The sequence below is a fragment of the Macaca fascicularis genome, chromosome 11, assembly GCF_037993035.2.
Source record: "Macaca fascicularis isolate 582-1 chromosome 11, T2T-MFA8v1.1".
Taxonomy (NCBI): domain Eukaryota; kingdom Metazoa; phylum Chordata; class Mammalia; order Primates; family Cercopithecidae; genus Macaca; species Macaca fascicularis.
In genome coordinates this window covers 116,160,781-116,178,234 of record NC_088385.1, presented here as the reverse complement: position 1 = coordinate 116,178,234, position 17,454 = coordinate 116,160,781, and the positions used below count along the sequence as shown (strand labels likewise).

Genomic DNA, 17,454 nt, shown 5'->3' with positions numbered 1-17,454 from the left:
GGTTTTGAGCAAATATTCTAATTCATATGGAATCACTGCGTTAACATGACATGGATTATTCACTTGCCAACAATAAAACATGCTTAAGGTTAAGATGATGCCAATTTGTCATGTCTTTGATGATTCAGAAGGTATCTCAGAATTTTCCAGGGCCTAGTTAGTATCCATTAGCAGTATAACAATGTAGATAGATATTCAGTAATACCAGCCAAGAGACAGCCCAGATTTTTTTAAAAAGCTTAAAAAAAAAAAAAAAAAAGAAAAAGAAAAAAGTTAAAAAAGGCTGGTCACGGTGGCTCACGTCTATAATCCCAGCACTTTGGGAGGTCAAGGCGAGCAGATCACTTGAGGTCAGGAGTTCTAGACCAGTCTGGGCAATATGGTGAAACCCCGTATCTACTAAAAATACAAAAATTAGCCAGGCATGGTGGTGCACGCTTGTAATCCCAGCTACTCAGGAGCCTGAGGCAGAAGAATCACTTGAACCGGGGAGGCAGAGATTGCATTGAGCCAAGATCCCACCATTGCACTCCTGCCTGGAGAAAGCGAAACTGTCTAAAAAAAGAAAAGAAAAAACACTCCAAAGAAAACACGTTTCATAAAGGAATGCCTGGACATAGTGACTAAAACAACCACAAAATTAAATGAGGTTATTATAAAAGGATGGAAAAGAATTTTTAAAAATGCTCTTGCAACTTGCCCAGTGCACATTTGTGGATCACAGTTCATAACGGGCTTGATTTTGTTAGCTGCTGTCCACTTTTCTGGGAAGTAGAAAAGAACAGTGATGGACCTAGATCTGAGGTGGCAGGATATCACAAAGATGCAAAGACATTAGAGTATTCCCTTCCTGGAAACATCCAAGGGTTTAGCATCCTCTTATTAAATAATACATATGACAACAATGATAAGCAGCTCTTCTGCAATCGCATTTCCAAAGAGAAAGATCATACACATACCAGTTATGCTAACAGCAGCGGAGATCAATGACCAGTGTATTTTCATGGTCTCCTAAAGGGGAAAAAATAATCTGTGCTCCTATCTTCTGAAGTTGTTTGTTGGACATTAAATGGTGGCTCCACAGTGCTACAGAACTGTACATCTAGGAAACCAGAATCTGAAATTACTGGCATGCACCTTGGAGAGGGGGCACTGGATAAACTCTGTGAGAACTTGTGAGTTTTCTTGTGTCTGTTTTTATAGGTTCTCACTCTGTTGCCCAGGCTGGAGTGCAGTAGTGCAATCTTAGCTCACTGCAGCCTCAACCTCCAGGGGCTCAAAGCAATCCTCCCATCTCAGCCTCCCAAGTAGCTGGGACTACAAGCATGCACCACACCATACCATGCCTGGCTAATTTTTTTTTTTTTTGTAGAGACAAAGTCTCACCATGTTGCCAGGCTGGTCTCGAACTCCTGAGCTCAAGCATCCACCTGCCTTGGCCTCCCAAAGTGCAGGGATTACAGCCCTGAGCCACCACACCCAGCCTCCATTGAGAACTTTCTTATAAGAAAATACCACTGAGCTTTTAGGAATTGACAAAGCAAGGGGAAAAAGTGCCTATAAATCTCCAGGGTACTTACTATGTGCCAGACACAGCCCAGGGTGCTGTGGCCCTGGAGGGTTCTAGTTTAATGGTTCATGAAAAAACAACAACAAAAAAAGACCTTGGTATTTCTGCTTCATAGACATGCCCTGCAGTTCACCAGACCAAGCCAATGGTCAGGGTCAAAGAAAGAGACCTGATCATTACTACAAATCACGTATTCCAGACCTCACTCCCTTTTCCTCCTCACCATTGGAAAACTAGACCAATAAGCAACGCAAAAGTCAAGGACTTGGGGAAAAAGGAGAAGAAATGGTCATGATCTGTTAATAAAACTGAACTAGGCCGGGGCGTGGTGGCTCATGCCTGTAATCCCAGCACTTTTGGATCATGAGGTCGGGAGATTGAGACCATTTTAGCTAACATGGTGAAACCCCGTCTCTACCAAAAAAAAAAAAAAAAAATACAAAAATACAAAAATTTAGCCGGGCATGGTAGTGGGTGCCTGTAGTCCCAGCTACTCGGGAGGCTGAGGCAGGAGTATGGCATGAACCTGGGAGGTGGAGCTTGCAGTGAGCTGAGATCGCGCCACTGCACTCCAGCCTGGGCCACAGAGCCAGACTCCGATTAAAAAAATAATAATAACCCAAAAAACAAAAAAACAACTGAATTTCTTGATCAAATAAAACCTGCTTTCAGCTTGCCAAGTGACTTAATAATCTTAATCCTTCAGTATAAACACTGTTCCTACACATTACATGTGAGGAACTGGTGTTCCCAGTTATGATTGAGTTGGTTTATAAGCTTATCAGCATCATGAACAAATATTTCTTACATAGCCATGGGCACCTTAGCGTTGAACAGACCATGCAGATAACAGATCAGGCAGATAACTACACTGCTTAACTATCAAACCTAAGCAACCAAGACGCAGATTAGAGCATTTTCCACTGCATAGAACTGGAAAGGAAAGCCAAAGCCACATACCTATTGCTTTTTCTTTGTTCTGCAAGATTTCCTGTACAATCAGAGGTCTGGTAAATTCGGTTTATGTTGGGCCTCGTAGAAAACGTGCTATGAGGGAATCTGAAGAAATCAGGACCAATATAAGGCCCAGGATCCTCTCCCTACACCGGAGCAAAGGATAACGTGTAATGAAGCTATGGATGCAGGTGAATTTCACATTCTTTTATTTAAACAAGAAAAAAAAAAGGTGGTTATTGGCTGCCTTTAGCTCGGTGAAAGCATCACCTAGTACAGGTGTCCTCATTTGCTTGACCATAAAATCACCTGAGGCACTTGTTAAAAAATAAAGATTCCTAAGCCTTGCATTTTATGGTTCCGACGTCACCCCAGGTGACCTACAATTGAAAAATGCCATGTATTTATAAAAGGGAAAAACAGATTGATGTAACAAAGTGAAAGCAGGGTTTCTGTTAAGTTTCCTGGATTTTGTAGCAGTAGGTGTTTTAGTGGCAATATTTTTACCAACCAGTCCTGAAGCAGTGAACTAAAAAATCTCAATTTTTAAATTAAATGACCTCCCCAAACACCCTCAACCTCCCGCCCCACTCCTTTGCTGGTGGGAGGGACTGTCTTTTAGTGAAGGATTCTTGCTTTTCTTTTCCATATTTCATGAGTCTACAGAACTCAGACTGGATGCCTTTTATTTTAAAAACTTGACTGAATCCATCAGCTTTCAGAAGAGGCAATTTCTTTCCAAATCATTCTGAAGATACAAAATTATACCTAATGAAAAGGACTGTGACCTCAAAAGGAGGTTGTCAAGTCACCCACGTTTCCTTACAACTCCAAGAAGGATTAACAGAAATAAACCCAAATGCTTTGAATGCTTACAACTTGACTGGTGAATTAATTATGTGTCATTCAGGGTCATTCAAAGCAACATAAACGATGTAAACCACTTTCCTAGCCGGTCAAAACACACATTTTAAATACATGCTGGTCGGGGGAGATGAAAACTGAGAAAGTTTCATGACTGTGACCTCAACTAACATCTGTAAACTACATCTTTTTCCTCCCTAGAGAATGAAAGCTGATCTATTTACTCCTGGCAGAGAAGAAAGGAGGAAAGACGTCCAGGTGCTACCAGAAAACCATTTGTGAGGACATGGACCAGTGCCAAGGTCACAGCCCACCTGAATAGAACTTGAAATCCAGGCACACCCAGTACAGGGGAGCCCTGAGTTCTTCCTGAACTTAAACACCGGGTTTAAAAAAAAAAAAAGTTTCACAGTCACAGGTGCGGGGACACTGGTCCCCTACCCGCTGCAAAGTAGATAACGCGAGGACAGCCTCAAAACAACTCCAGACGCTTCGGGTGCCTGAGCCTCACTCGGTGGGGGCGGCGCAGACGTCCACGTGCAGTACGCGAGCCGGAGCGGTGCGGGAGCCCGCGCTCTGCCGGTGCGCCCCCGACCCACTCACTGCCGCTTGGGGCTTCGGGTTCCCCCCATGCAAAAGGGGGACCATGCTATGTCATCAAGGGCTGATGCGAAGAAAAACCCAGAAGGAGGCATCAATAAGTAACGAAAGAAAAGGGGTGGCCGTGCCTAATATCGTCGCTGCCGTGGCAATTACTGCAACGGAGTCTCGAGAGTTAGGGCGTCAGAAACGCAAACTTTCCAGGGGACGAAACTCATCCAAGCCTCCAAAGGGGGCCGTGGAGACCTCTGCCCGCGCTGGGCCCCGCCGCCGTCCGCGGTCCGCGCCACCTTTCCCGCGGCGGGCTCCAGGCGGGGCGGGGCAGCGGCGGCGCGGGCCGGGCGGCGGGGAAGGGCGGGAGCGCGGTTGCACCCGCGGGCCACTGCCCCCAACGGCTGCGCTGGGCTCGCGGCGCCGTACCCCGAGCGCCGCAGCCTCCGCCACCACTGCTACAGCCGTCGTCGCGGCTCCCTGGGCGGCCGAGCCCCGCTGCGCTCGCTCCGGGCGGGCTCACCCTCCCCGCGGGACAGGGGGGCGCAGCGCGCAGTGCCGGGGCGCCCTCCTCGCCTCGCCGCCGCGCTCGGCCCGGGTCCCCCCTCGCGGCCCCAGCAGGTGGAGGCGCCCCGCGCCCCCCTACCCGCTCCGCAGCCCCCTCCCGCCGCACGCCAGCCAGCGCGGGCGCAACTTTCTTAAAGGGACAGGTGGCCCGAATCCGCGTCCACCTGGGGCCCCGTCTCTGCCTCCTGGCCCGTCACCCACTTTGCGGGAGAGAGGGGGTTGCAACAGATTTTTCCGTCCGCCCACGTCCTTTGCCCCAGGCCAGGGACGGGATTGCAAGTTTTAATGCACCCAGCCTCCTTTTGCAACTTAATTCCCTTGGCCGAAATCACCCTCCCACTGCTCCTCAACGCATGCTCGCGGGCATGCAGTTGTTGTCCCTGTTGGCAAAGTTTGAAGAGGGGTCCCTATCCCTGCACCCCTCCGCCCCGCCCCCTTCACACACACCCCCCAGAACCCCGGGGCGTGCAAGGCTCGCGGCTGCTGGGAAACGCCCGCTGCAATCCCCTTGACCCTGCCCTGTAACTGACCCTTGGGGAAAAGCCCCCCGCACGGCTACTGCGCATGCTCTGAGCTGGACAGCTCCAGAGAGGGAAATTTAAAAACGGTTCGAGCTGCGACGGCGGCCAAATTGCGGAACGCGAGGGGCGAGCGCGAGGGAGCCCCCCTCCGGAACCCCTGCCCGCCCCCGGAGTGCCGGCAGCGGCGGCCCCGCGAGGATCGGCTCCAGGTACCGCCTTGCAGGGTCGGCTTTGCTCCCTCCTCCCGGGCAATGCCGGGCATTGCATTTCCAGGGTAGAGATCCGGGCGCAGGGGCTGCGGGGCCGCCTCCCTCTGCTCCCTTTTCCTCCTTCCTGGGAATCCTTCGATGGCTTTGGGGGCGGAACTGGGAGCCTTTGATGGGCTTTTATGTTGGTTCAGGCTTGGAGTTTGAGAAACTTAGGGAACTCAAATATTTTTATTTTTTAATTTAAGGCAGTGTTTGTGTGTTGCGGGGGTGGGGGTGGTTGGACTGGTTTTCCAGTAAGGACTTGTGGCATTTCTGAAGGCATTTCCAGGGCAGGAGCTTGCGGGGATTATTCCCTTTGCAAGTGGGGATTTGTTCCCCCAGAGAAATACACATGTCACATCCAGCTGCCCCTTATTTTCAAAGTGATCATAACCAAACTGAGGTTGAAAATATAAGGCTTGGAAGGAAATCGGTTTTTCTGATTCCTATTTTGTGAGTCCACAATTTCCGGGGTTTGACGTTTGGATTCTAGAGGCTTCCCCTGCTCTTCCCCCATTAATTCGAAAGAAGCGGGAATTTCACTTCATTCTCTTCATTTGCTTGTAAAACCCTGTAGAATTGCTCTGGGAAAGTGACCTGAGATGCCCAGGAATCCTCTAGAACTTTTTTCTTTAAAGAAAAAAAAAGAGTGTTCTGTGAGTTGATTGCACTCCATCTTTCTGAATTGCGGGAAAAGTGTGGGTTTCTGCCTTGTCCATATCGTCGCTGACGGGAGCTTTGTTTTCTGCTTGTCTTTTCCCAAGGAGATGATAGAAAGTGACATCTCATCCATAATGTCAGGAATTATTCGAAACTCAGGGCAAAATCACCACCCCTCTCCACAGGAATACAGGTGAGGGCTCCAGCAATAACAAACTGTATATTTTTTAATTGCTCAAAGTGTTTATATGCTGTTTATGGTTTCTGAAACTGCCCAAGAACTATTGTTATGTCCAATTCTGTGATTTTTGCAGGAGAGCTGGAAGGAGTTGATTTCAATGTTGATCTTGCTAAGGGTGTCTGGGCCACAACCTGGCCCAGTGGGACCACGAAATGCCTTCTGTCTCCTGTCCCCTCCAAAAGAGGTCCCTTTCTGCATTTGATACTGTTTGGGCTTCCTGGTGGATGTTAAGATGACAATAGCAGCTACTGCTTCCCCTACAGTGGCCTTAATGGGCCCTGTGGGAAATGCTCCCCACCCCACCCCCCCGGCCAAAAAAACCAAAACGAAACGAAAAAAACACCCTTCTGGGAGGAATTGGGTTCTATCCTCTCCATGGATGTTAAGAAAGTAGTCAGATCGGCTAGGTTCTCAGCCAGTCTGTGTGACATTCAGCAAGTTCTTTGCCCTGGGCCTCACTTCCTCATCATTTAATTGATCTTGTTGAATTAGATGATCTTAAGGTCTCTTCTAGGCCTCATGTGTTTGAAGAGTAAATTAGATGGAAACTGAGGCCAAAAGAAGTTATTTCTTGAAACAGGGTGAAGCAAGGTACAAGTGAGAGGATGCATGGAAGGCTTCAGAGCCCTTCTTTTTTTTTTTTTGTCTTCAAACCTCATAGCCGAAAAGGCCTTTAGGGGGTCAACCAGTCTGTGCACCCCCTGTTTTTTACAGTTGGGGAAACTGAGGCCAAGAAAGGAGAAAGGGCTTGTCCAAGGTCTCCAGGAGGGAAAAGGAGGAAAAGGAAGGACCTGGAGTCCCCTCCTGGCCTTTCTCCCCTTGAGGCCAGGGAGCCCTGACCTGGTTTCCAGGGCTCCCCCGACAAAGCAAGCAACGTGTCTGTAGGCTGAGGGGGCACAGTCCAGATTACAGAATGGGGACAGGACCAGGGCCGGCCTGGGAAGAGCAGGCTGTCACCTCCTATCAGCCCTGTTTACCCAGGGGTTGTCTGGCCCCCCGGGGTCACTGCAACTCACCAGCAGTGCCTGCTGGGGCAGACCACAGTCCCCAATTAGAGGGAGGCTGCTTCCTGAGGGCTGTGGGCCTGGAGGCTGCCTTCTGAGATCCAAATGAGGACACAGATTCAAACAGCTATTTGCAGAGAGCCTGCTGTGTGCAGAGCTGGGGCCAGGTACGTGGCAGTTTGCAAGCACCTACTGTGTGCCATCCCCCATCACTCACCTCATCTCAGGAGGTTGCTCTGATGAGCTCTGTTGTATAGGTGAGGAAACTGAGGCTCAGAAAAATGAAATGGCTTCTCCCAAGATCACACAGCCAAGGGCCTCTAGGCTTCCTTCCAGCACTCACAGGGTTTAAATAATGCCAAGTGAGTTAGTGGCAGTGTAAGGGTTAGCAGCTTGGGCTCTCAAGTCCATTATAATCCCAACTTCTCTGGCTGTGTGGAGCTCTGAGCCTCAGCTTCTTCCTCTGTAGAATGGAGATAGAAATAGTACCCACTGCATGGAGTTGTTATGGCAATTTTGTAATCGTTTTTCGCTCTGCCGTTCACCAATTATGAGCACATTCACCTGTGAACTTTCATAGTTTTGTGCAACGGGGATAATAAAGGCTAGCTCTGGAGGGTTAAGTGAGATATGTATCATATTATCTATGAAGGTACCTGACACCCAGCAGGCACAGAACGTATCCAGGGTGAATCTACCTCTGCCCTCCTAGCTGCAAGCCTGGGCGAGCTCATCCTTCCTCCAGGGTGGCTTTAAGAGCTCAAAGACATTGAATCTTACTGTTACCTAAAAGCACCCCTTAAAAGCACTGGAGATAGGGGAGTCAGAGAGTGAGAACAATTGCTAGGATTCAGACACATGCAGGTTCAAAGGCCAGCTTTAGGCAGGGCCAGTGACTTGGTTTCGTTTCTCATCTTTAAAATGGGCATGATCATGGCTCTTCCCTCATGCAGTTGCTGGGAGGATTAAGTAAATAAAGCTTGTAGAGCAAGAAACACATAATCAGTAGTTGCTGTTGCTGTTACCACTTAGTTACATTAGAGAGTCTGGCTTCCTGCAAGAGACACGTCTATGGAGGGCTTTCACGATGGGAAGTGAGGAGGAACTTGGAGGGAGGGAGAAACCCTGAATCCAGACGCCCAGGTGCTGCCCAGGAGGGGCTCCCACCAGACTCGCCCCAGAGTCTTGGCCCCATTCATCTGGGCCACCCAGCTGACAAACTGTCTGGGGCACTAAGCAGCTGGCCTTCTCCAAAAACAGGGCAGGGCAAGCAGAGAGCGTCTTGGGGGCCTGGCAATGCCTAGCCAGTCCACTGCCCAGCTAGCAGGGGTCAGGGGTAGGGGAGTGGGGAGGAGAAGCAGGCCTGTTCCCATCAGCACTGGATCCAGAGGTGCCCAGGCTCCTGGTCTGGTGCAAGTCTTTCCTATTCACATGGATTCAGGGCTGTTTTTTTGTTCGTTTGTTTTGTTTTTGTTTTTGTGTGTGTGTGTGTGAGTCACTCTGTCATCCAGGCTGGAGTGCAGTGATGTGAACTCAGTTCACTGCAACCTCCACCTCCCAGCCTCAAGCAATTCTGCCTCAGCCTCTCTAGTAGCTGGAATTACAGGCGAGAGCAACTGTACCTGGCTAATTTTTGTATTTTTAGTAGAGACAGGGTTTTGCCATGTTGGTCAGGCTGGTCTCAAACTCCTGACCTCAAATGATCCACCTGCCTCGACCTCCTCCCAAAGTGCTGGGATTATAGGCGTGAGCCACCATGCCCATCTGTGTTTTCTTATATCTAACGGCCAGAGTATCCAGAAAGGCAAAATAACATAATAATAATAACAATAATAATAGCAGCTGGTGGTTTCTTAACCGTTTACTGCCTGCCTTGCCTATGCCAGGCTCTTGGCATAAATCCCCATCAAATCCCATCAAATCCCCAAAATCACCCCGTGAGGGCACCCCTCTTGGGCCCATTTGGTGAATGAGGAAACCAAGGCTGAGCCTGTTTATCTGGCTTAACAAGTTGGCACAGCTCGTCATGGATACAGTGGAGACTTGGCCCCAAAGCAGTTGCACCCTGAGAGTATTTGTAACCACCATCTGTGACCACTGGCCCGAAGTCCCACTGGCCATGAGCATGGGTGCTGGAACAGAATAAGCTGCTCCATCACCTCACCGCTGTGTGACCCTGGACGAGTCACTGCCTCTCTCTGAGCCTCCGGTTCTTCATCAGTGAAATGGAGCCACCCAATTTGCAGGTTTGCTGGAAGGATTCTGTATCTCAAGTGTGTCAAGGCACTCAGAGGGGCCTGGGAGAGAGTGCTTTCTTACGGAGGGAGTTTTATGATTACACAGTGACTTCCCGCTTCCAACCACTCCCATTTTTCTCCCCATGTAATAGCCCAGGAGAAGTGTATGGGCTTCTCATTCACCCTCCCACATCTCCAGAGAAGGGCTCCAAGGACCACGCAGGCTGTGGGTCCAGCCTCTTGTGCAGCCGCCTGGCTCTCCATCCCCCTGGGGCCGAGTTTGGCCGTTAATTTTCAATGGCTGTGTGCAGGAGGGCGGGGGCAGCAGCTAGAGGCGGCTGCCCTGTCCCTGGGGAGCTGTCAGGAGTCAGTGGCGGAGCCTAAACAGCAAATTGGCAGCAGCCTCTCAGCCCCGCTGCTGACGAAGGGGCAGGGGACCGGGGGTGGTCCTGACCTCTTGGGCAACGGTAAACAGGGCTCATGCTGAACCTGGGTTAGCTGGATTTCTCTCTAGCTCAGGGGGTGGGAGGAAAGTTCACCCTTAGAGGTGCTAAAACAGAGTTATTAAGTACCTACTGTGTGCCAGGCACCTGCAAAACATCTTAGCAAGGGTAGCGTCCCATTTCTTCCTTTCCTTCCCCTTCCCCTTCCCCTTCCCCTTCCTCCTTCCTTCCTTCTATCCTTCCTTCCTTCCTTCCTTCCTTCCTTCCTTCCCTCCCTCCCTCCCTCCCTCCCTCCCTCCTTCCTTCCTTCCTTTCTTTTTTTTTTTGATGGAGTCTGGCTCTACTGTCCAGGCTGGAGTACAGTGGCACAATCTCGGCTCACTACAACTTCCACCTCCTGGGTTCCAGCAATTCTACTTCCTCAGCCTCCCGAGTAGCTGGGATTACAGACGCCCACCATCACGCCCAGCTAATTTTTGTATTTTTAGTAGAGATGGGGTCTCACCATGTTGTCCAGGCTGATCTTGAACTCCTGACCTTAAGTGATCCACCTGCCTCAGCCTCCCAAAGTGCTGGGATTACAGGCGTGCCATTTCTTTATAGTAACAACCATGAGACAGGTACTGACATTATCCCAATCTACACATAAGGATACTGAGGTCAAGAGACATGACTTGTTCAAAGGCACACATTTATGAAGGGGCAGAACTTAAATTATTAATCACCTGCCCCCACCTTTTAGAATTTATTTTGGAGGTCAGGTCCAACAAGCTCCTTTTACAGATTGGGAAACTGAGGCCCAATGAGATGATGGAAGGCAGGCTTCTGACTTCTTGGACCCTCACCTTCTCCCAGGGCCATGAGGCTCAGTGGTCCTCCTTCCGGATCCTCGTCCTGGATGTTCACTTCCCAAAATCTCAGTCCCTTCTCTCAGAAATGAGGTGACCTTGGGGAAAAGCCCTTCCTCTCTGGATGGTGGTTCTCTTATCTCTGGACTGCCAATGCTGCGCACATGGTAGATAAAAGTTAACACATATGTACTGGATAGATGGATGAATAGACGAATATCACATGAAAATAACACATCCATGGAAACACAGGGAGGCTTCATGCTCAAGGGATGATAAATTTCTCTTGAACTCACACTACGTGTGGGGATAGTTTAACCCATATCAGGTGACTTCACCCATCAGTTGTGATCTCCTTGGAAGGGACTCCGCTTCTGAGGGGCAGTAACCATCCCGATGTCTTCTCATCCCTTCACCCTCAGGGTGGAGAGAACAGCTCCTCAGGTGACCTTATGGGTAAGGAAGAGAGGTAGCCTCTCTGCGGTCTCTTTCCAGGTCTTGCAGTTTCATCCCTAAAAAACACATGTGTGCACGCACTCTCACACACATGCACATTCTAAGTCCCAAGTCAACCCTTGTTCTAGAAAGGAAAGATTCTTTTAGCCAAATTCCTAATCAAATCATTTCACACTACACTGACCCTTGGCCAAGTTGCGAATTTCTGAGCTTGCTAAATTGTATTTGATTTTCTTTTTCCTGTACGTGGTTACAAAAGATGTGTTAGCTAAATAAACACCTCCATGAAATGCTTCATCCCTTTTTGTGTAATGGTTGGATCGGGAACAAGAGCAGCTTTCAGTGATGTAACAGTTTCTTACCAACCACATCTCAAGAAGGCAGGCAAAACCTTGTAATCAGGGTGGAGTTGCCGCCCAGGTAGGGCAGGGCGTGTCTCTGAATCCCTGGAATAGTGATCTGACCCCCATTCTGAGGCAATATTTGTCAGGCACACCCCTCCTAAATGACAACGCAGAGGAGAGAATGAAGTGGGAAGAGAGAAATGTGGTCTGAGTACCTACCATGTGTCTGGCTTTGTCTTAGAGGTTACCTGATCTTATCCTCACATCTGCCCCGTGTGGGGAGAATTATTATTCCATTTTACTTGTGAGGAAACTGAGGCACAGAGAGGTGAAGTGACTTGCCCTAAATCACACAGCTACAAAGGGGTTGAGATGGGATTTGAACTAAACTCAAGATGGATATTCTTTCCTCTATACAATTGCTGTATCAACCTAAGGAATCCCAAGGTGGGAAATAAAGAGTTAATTGTGGTCTGTGGACTTCAGCTATGTAGGCAAGGATTCCCCAGAAACCATAATCCATCCATAAATATGTGTGACCCTGTGTGGGCACCTGCCAGGCTCTTTGGTGAGTTCATTGCATTTCACCTGTACGGCAACAATCACGGGACAGTGGCCGTGGGGGTCCAGTTCACATTAGGGGGACAAATATTTGTCAAATGAAAGGCTCAGAGCTGGCTGCTATGGGTCTTGTAATGAGGTGTAAGACACATCCATCTCTGTCCTCCTGCCCTTTAGTATCTAGAAGGGTGGAGTGGGTAAGAACAGATGCCTGGGTTATATTAGTGGGTGACCATGAGTGGTCTGTGCTATGTGTAGATACTGACGGCGCTAACCATTTCAGGAGAAGGGAAGACTGGGAGATGCTGGACTGGTCTGGGGGGGCTTCCTGGAAGAGGTGATATTTAAGCTGGGCAGAAAATGGATGGAGATTGAAGAATGCAAGATATGTTGGGGCTGGGCTGAGGACTCTTCCTCCCTTTCTGACTCTAGCTTTCATACTTGAGAGTATGTTATAGATGCCCACAGGGTGTTGGGTCCTATGCCAGGTGCTAAACAAAATAGAGGGCCTCCTCGTCCTTGCCATCCTATGGCAGAAAGACTGGAAACGTGTAAGTAAATATCTCATTGCAAAATAAGTATTCTGTGGACACACACAGGAAGAGATAGGGAGGGTCTGGGAGGGCCTCTCGCAGGAGAGATCATTTAGGCTGAGAAAAAACCAGCTATAAATGAGTGCATGGAACAGCATTCCAGGCAGAGGGAACAGTGTGTGCAGGGATCTTAAGATGAGTGAGAATTAGAATGTTTGAGGAACTGAGAGATGGACAGGTTGCTAGAGCAGAGAGAATGGAAGGAGAGAGGTGGGGAAGGAGATGGCCAAGTGTCAGGTCAAGGTGAGGAGCTTGACTCTCACTCCCTTGGTGGGTTTTAAGGACAATGACAGGTTCCGATGTCCCTTGTAAAAGGTCACTTTGGCTGCTGGGTGTTAAATCCATTCCACGAACAGTTCTCCAGTGCCTACCTGGAGCCAAACACGGCACCTGTGGTTTGCCTACCCCAAACTAAGAGGCAGGCTCTGTTCTCACCTCTGTTCCGTACATGAGGATGCTGGGGTTCAAAGGGCATTGAGTTATCTGCCCAAGATTTCCCCATTAAGAGTGGAGCTGGACTGGAATGCAGGTCCCCTTGGTCCCTGTCCTCCTGTTTCCTGCCAGTTTCTTTCCTCCCTCCAGCAACATGACTGATTAATTAAGGACATTGTCCATTAAAGTGGGTTGGGTTGGTCTCCCAGTCAGCATAGGATGGAAGCCATGGACTCCAGTGGCATTTTGCCTTGCCTAGAGCCACCACAGGGTCCCCTGACAAGTGGCTGTGACACCATGGGGATACCTGGCGCTGGATTTTTTTATTTTCTATTTTTCATTTTTATTTTTTTAGAGACAGGGTCTTGCTCTGTCACCCAGGCTGGAGTGCAGCAGTGCAATCATAACTCACTGCAGCCTCAAACTTGTGGCTCAAACAGTCCTCCCACATCAGCCTCCTAAGTAGCTGGGACTACAGGCATGCGTCACCATGCCTGGCTAATTTTAAAACATTTTTGTAGAGGCAAGGTCTCAGTATGTTGTCCAGGCTGGTCATGAACCCCTAGCCTCAAGTGATCCTCCTGCGTCAGCCTCCCGAAGTGCTGGGATTACAAGCATGAGCCATCACACCTGGGCACACTCTGATTTTTTAAATAAATGATATGATGAGGGCTTGCCCTTCCTGCATTTCAACCAAACCGGCAGAGCAGCTGCGTGAAGAGGCTCCAGGCTCTCAGTGCATCCCTGGTTCAAATCCCAGCTCCTTTGCTGATATGCTATGTGACTGAGACCTGTCACTCATCTCTCTGGGCCTCAGCCATCCCATCTGTGAAATGAGGATGACAGGTAGCTGCCCCCACAGGCTGTCAGGAGACTGGGGAGTTTTGGACCTAGGGGGTTGGCAGAAGGTGGCATCCCATGCAGGGGTCTCTCCTGTGCGTTCTGGAGTCCTGCGCATTCAGAACAGTGCCTGGCAAGTAAGAGTTCAAGAAATGCTGTGGAATAGAGCAGACACTTCCCGAGTGCCGGTCACCTTGCTGTTGGCTGTCTTCACGGGGCTCACTCCTCCATGCTGTCAGGAGAGGTTTACTAGAAGGGGACCACCACCACTGGGGTGAGCGGCCCTCCTGTGTGCCTTCGTCCAGTCCTCACCATACCTCGTGAGATGGATGAGCATTAGCCCTCCCATTTTACAGATGTGCAAACTGAGGCTCAGAGAGGCACACAGCTGCAGACAATTCTCACAGCTGCTAAGTGGCCAGACCTAGGCCTGACTGACCCCCAAAGCCTACCTGGGTAGCACTCCACTGCAGTGCCACAGAGAGAGCAACGGGGGACCCGGGGCTGGGCTGCCCAGCTGGGATGGGCTTAGGATGTGGCATTGCAGAACTCAGAGCCTTCTGAGCAAAACTCAGAAGGGCACACAGGTAACACCCAGGAAGTCATAAGCACATAGGAGGTACTTGGGAAATGGATTACACCAATGATAGAGTGTTATTCTGACATTGATGTTCCCAGGGTGCCACCCTCAATCCTAGCCCGGATCTGTCTCAGACCTTGAATGCTCCATGCTCCGTTCCTTCAAAAGGGACCCAACCCTTCAGCATCCCCCTACTTCCTGGCAAAGGGGGGGCTGCCTAAAGGGGCTCTGGTGGCATCCCAGATGGGGAAATCGAGGCCCAAGGAGGGAGGAGCTGAAGCCGCTACCTGGGGCTGCTGAAGCTTGGGGATTTGGTGAGGTCACCTGGCTCGACCTCACCTTTCCTATCTGTTAAAGGGAGTAATGAAGTGTCTAGGGTCTGTGGGTGTGTGCATGTATGTGTTTACATACACGTGTGTGTTGTGTGTGCATATGTATGTGTGCACATGTATGTGTGCGTCATGTGTGTACTGTGCACATGTGTGCATGCATGTGTGTGCATATGTGTTTTGATAAGGAAAAATATGCACCTGCAATATTTTTAAGGCAATGTAAGAGGCCTTAATATTTTAAGGCAATGTAAGAGGTTGAGCTTTGAAAAGCAAGAAGTGTCTTTGGGGGCGGGGGAAGTTGCTGGTGAACTACTGAATTCAAGGAGACTCTGGTGCACCAGATAGGTCTTTTATGTTCTTTTTGCCCAAAAAGCTCTCTGCTCACTAATGAGGACTCCCTGTGGGTGACAGATCACCCACGTAGTCTGAGAAAGACACATTGTCAGGAGTCACCCTGGGGACCCCTGAACTAATAGATCTGCCTGCCTTTTCAGCAGAACAGATGCCTCATCTGATCTGACGCTTAAATAAATTATTGCTGAACTGTTGTCATTTTCTCTTAGGCGGCTCCCTTAGGGTAGCCGCTATTATTATTCCCACTGTCTACACAGTGAAACTGAGGCCCAGGACAGATAAGTCACCAGCCCCAGGTCACACAGCCAGGAGGAGCTCACACCTGTGGCCCTGAGGGAACCCTCTACCCTGTTGCTGCTGCTTTACAGGTGGGGATATCGAGGTCTGGAGAGGGAAAGGTGCTTGCCCAAGATGATGGAACTTTGGAAATGCACCCAGGGGGTTGACCTGCAGGTTTCTCCCCCAAATGTCGGGGGTCTTTGCATCAAAAGGAACCTTAGAAGGGCCAGGCATGGTGGCTTACACCTGTAATCCCAGCACTTTGGGAGGCCGAGGTGGATGGATTACCCAAGGTCAGGAGTTCAAGACCAGCCTGGCCAACATGGTGAAACCCCGTCTCTACAAAAAATACCAAAAATTAGCCGGGCATAGTGGTAGGTGCCTGTAATCCCAGCTACTCAGGAGGCTGAGACAGGAGAATTGCTTGAACCCAGGAGGCAGAGGTTACAGGGAGGTGGAGGTTGCAGTGAGCTGAGATTGTGCCACTGCACTCCAGCCTGGGCAAGAAGAGCGAAACTCTTGTCTGAAAAAAAAAAAAAAAAAAGGAACCTTAGAGGTTGCTTGGGCTGACCCTTCATCCAACAGGGATGGGCCTGGCAGTTCATCCCCTCGGCTACCGCTTGGATAGGTCTGGGACGGGGGGCTCACAACTTTGTGAGTTGCCCTAATACACAGCTCCTGTTTTTACACAGCTCTTCCCTGCAACCACCTTGCTGGTGGTGGGGATGGCGGATGGGGTACTCGTTTTATAATGAAACATACTAAAACTCAAAATTCCATGAAATCATCTCCTTAAATTTCCAGATCTAAATCAAATTTCTAGTTGTTTTAAGGCAATGTAAGAACACCACAGATTTTTTTCCATCAAGATAGAAAGGATTGTTTCAGATCACAGATCACTGCCACCTAGAACTTTCTCCACTGATGGAAACATTTCATATCTGCACTGGCCACATGTGGCCATTCAGCACTTCAAATGTGGCTGGTGGGCCAAGGAACTCTGTACATTGATTTGATTTTAATGAACTTAAATGTAAAAGCTGCTCGTGGCTGCCTATTGGGGAGACACTGGGAGAATTTTCTAGATATCACAGAGCAGCAGTCCCAGCCTTTTTGGCACCAGGGATTGGTTTTGTGAAAGAGAATTTTTCCATGGATCGGGTGAAGGAAGGGGGATGGTTTCGGGATGAAACTGTTTTACCTTATATCATCAGGCATTAGATTCTCCTAAGGAGGCCGGGCACCGTGGCTCACGCTTATAATCCCAGCACTTTGGGAGGCCAAGGCGGGTGAATCACTTGAGGTCAGGAGTTTGAGGCCAGCGAGGCCAACATGGTGAAACCCCATCTCTACTAAAAATACAAAAACTGAGCTGGGCGTGGTAGCGCCTGTAATCCCAGTTACTTGGGAGTCTGAGACAGGAGAATCGCCTGAACCCAGGAAGCGGAGGTTGCAGTGAGCTAAGATCGTGCCACTGCACTCCAGCCTGGGTGACAAGAGCAAGGCTCTGTCTCAAAAACACAAAACAAAACAAAACAAAAGATTCTCATTAGGAGTGGGCAACCTAAATCTCTTGCATGCACAGTTCACAATAGGGTTTACACTCCTATGAGAATCTAATGCCGCTGCTGATCTGACAGGAGGTGGAGCTCGGGCACCTGCTACTCACCTCCTTCTGTGCAGCCCGGTTCCTAACAGGCCACGGACCAGTACCAGTCCTCAGCCTGGAGGTTGTTGACCTCTGTAATAGAGCACACTTCTTCAGCCAGGGAGAAAAGGACACGGTTGCTGTAGCCAACCCAGTCTCTGGAGGTGGATGTCCTGGTTCCACCACTCCCTGGCTGGGTGACCCTAGACAGGCCCATTCCTCTCTGGCCTCAGTGTTCTCATCTGGCAAATGGGAAGGTGGTGATGATAACAATCCCTGCCTGATCA

At 49.6% G+C, this 17,454-nt stretch overlaps 1 protein-coding gene and 1 long non-coding RNA gene across 2 annotated transcripts in view; one reads left to right on the top strand and one right to left on the bottom strand.

The window, feature by feature from the left end:
* The first annotated feature begins 5,110 nt into the window (after nt 1–5,110).
* The window catches only part of FOXN4 (forkhead box N4), a 30,892-nt gene continuing 18,548 nt past the window's right edge, over nt 5,111–17,454 (top strand). Inside the window, exons 1-2 of the mRNA XM_015431501.4 lie at nt 5,111–5,276; nt 6,080–6,168. Of these exons, the coding sequence (XP_015286987.1) occupies nt 6,083–6,168 (86 nt within the window). The 5' untranslated portion in view covers nt 5,111–5,276; nt 6,080–6,082. The remainder of the gene's footprint in view (nt 5,277–6,079; nt 6,169–17,454) is intronic.
* Nucleotides 11,146–17,454, bottom strand: part of LOC135966327 (uncharacterized) — a 30,217-nt gene continuing 23,908 nt past the window's right edge. The window contains exon 3 of the long non-coding RNA XR_010579583.1: nt 11,146–11,260. This is a non-coding gene — a long non-coding RNA (uncharacterized lncRNA). The remainder of the gene's footprint in view (nt 11,261–17,454) is intronic.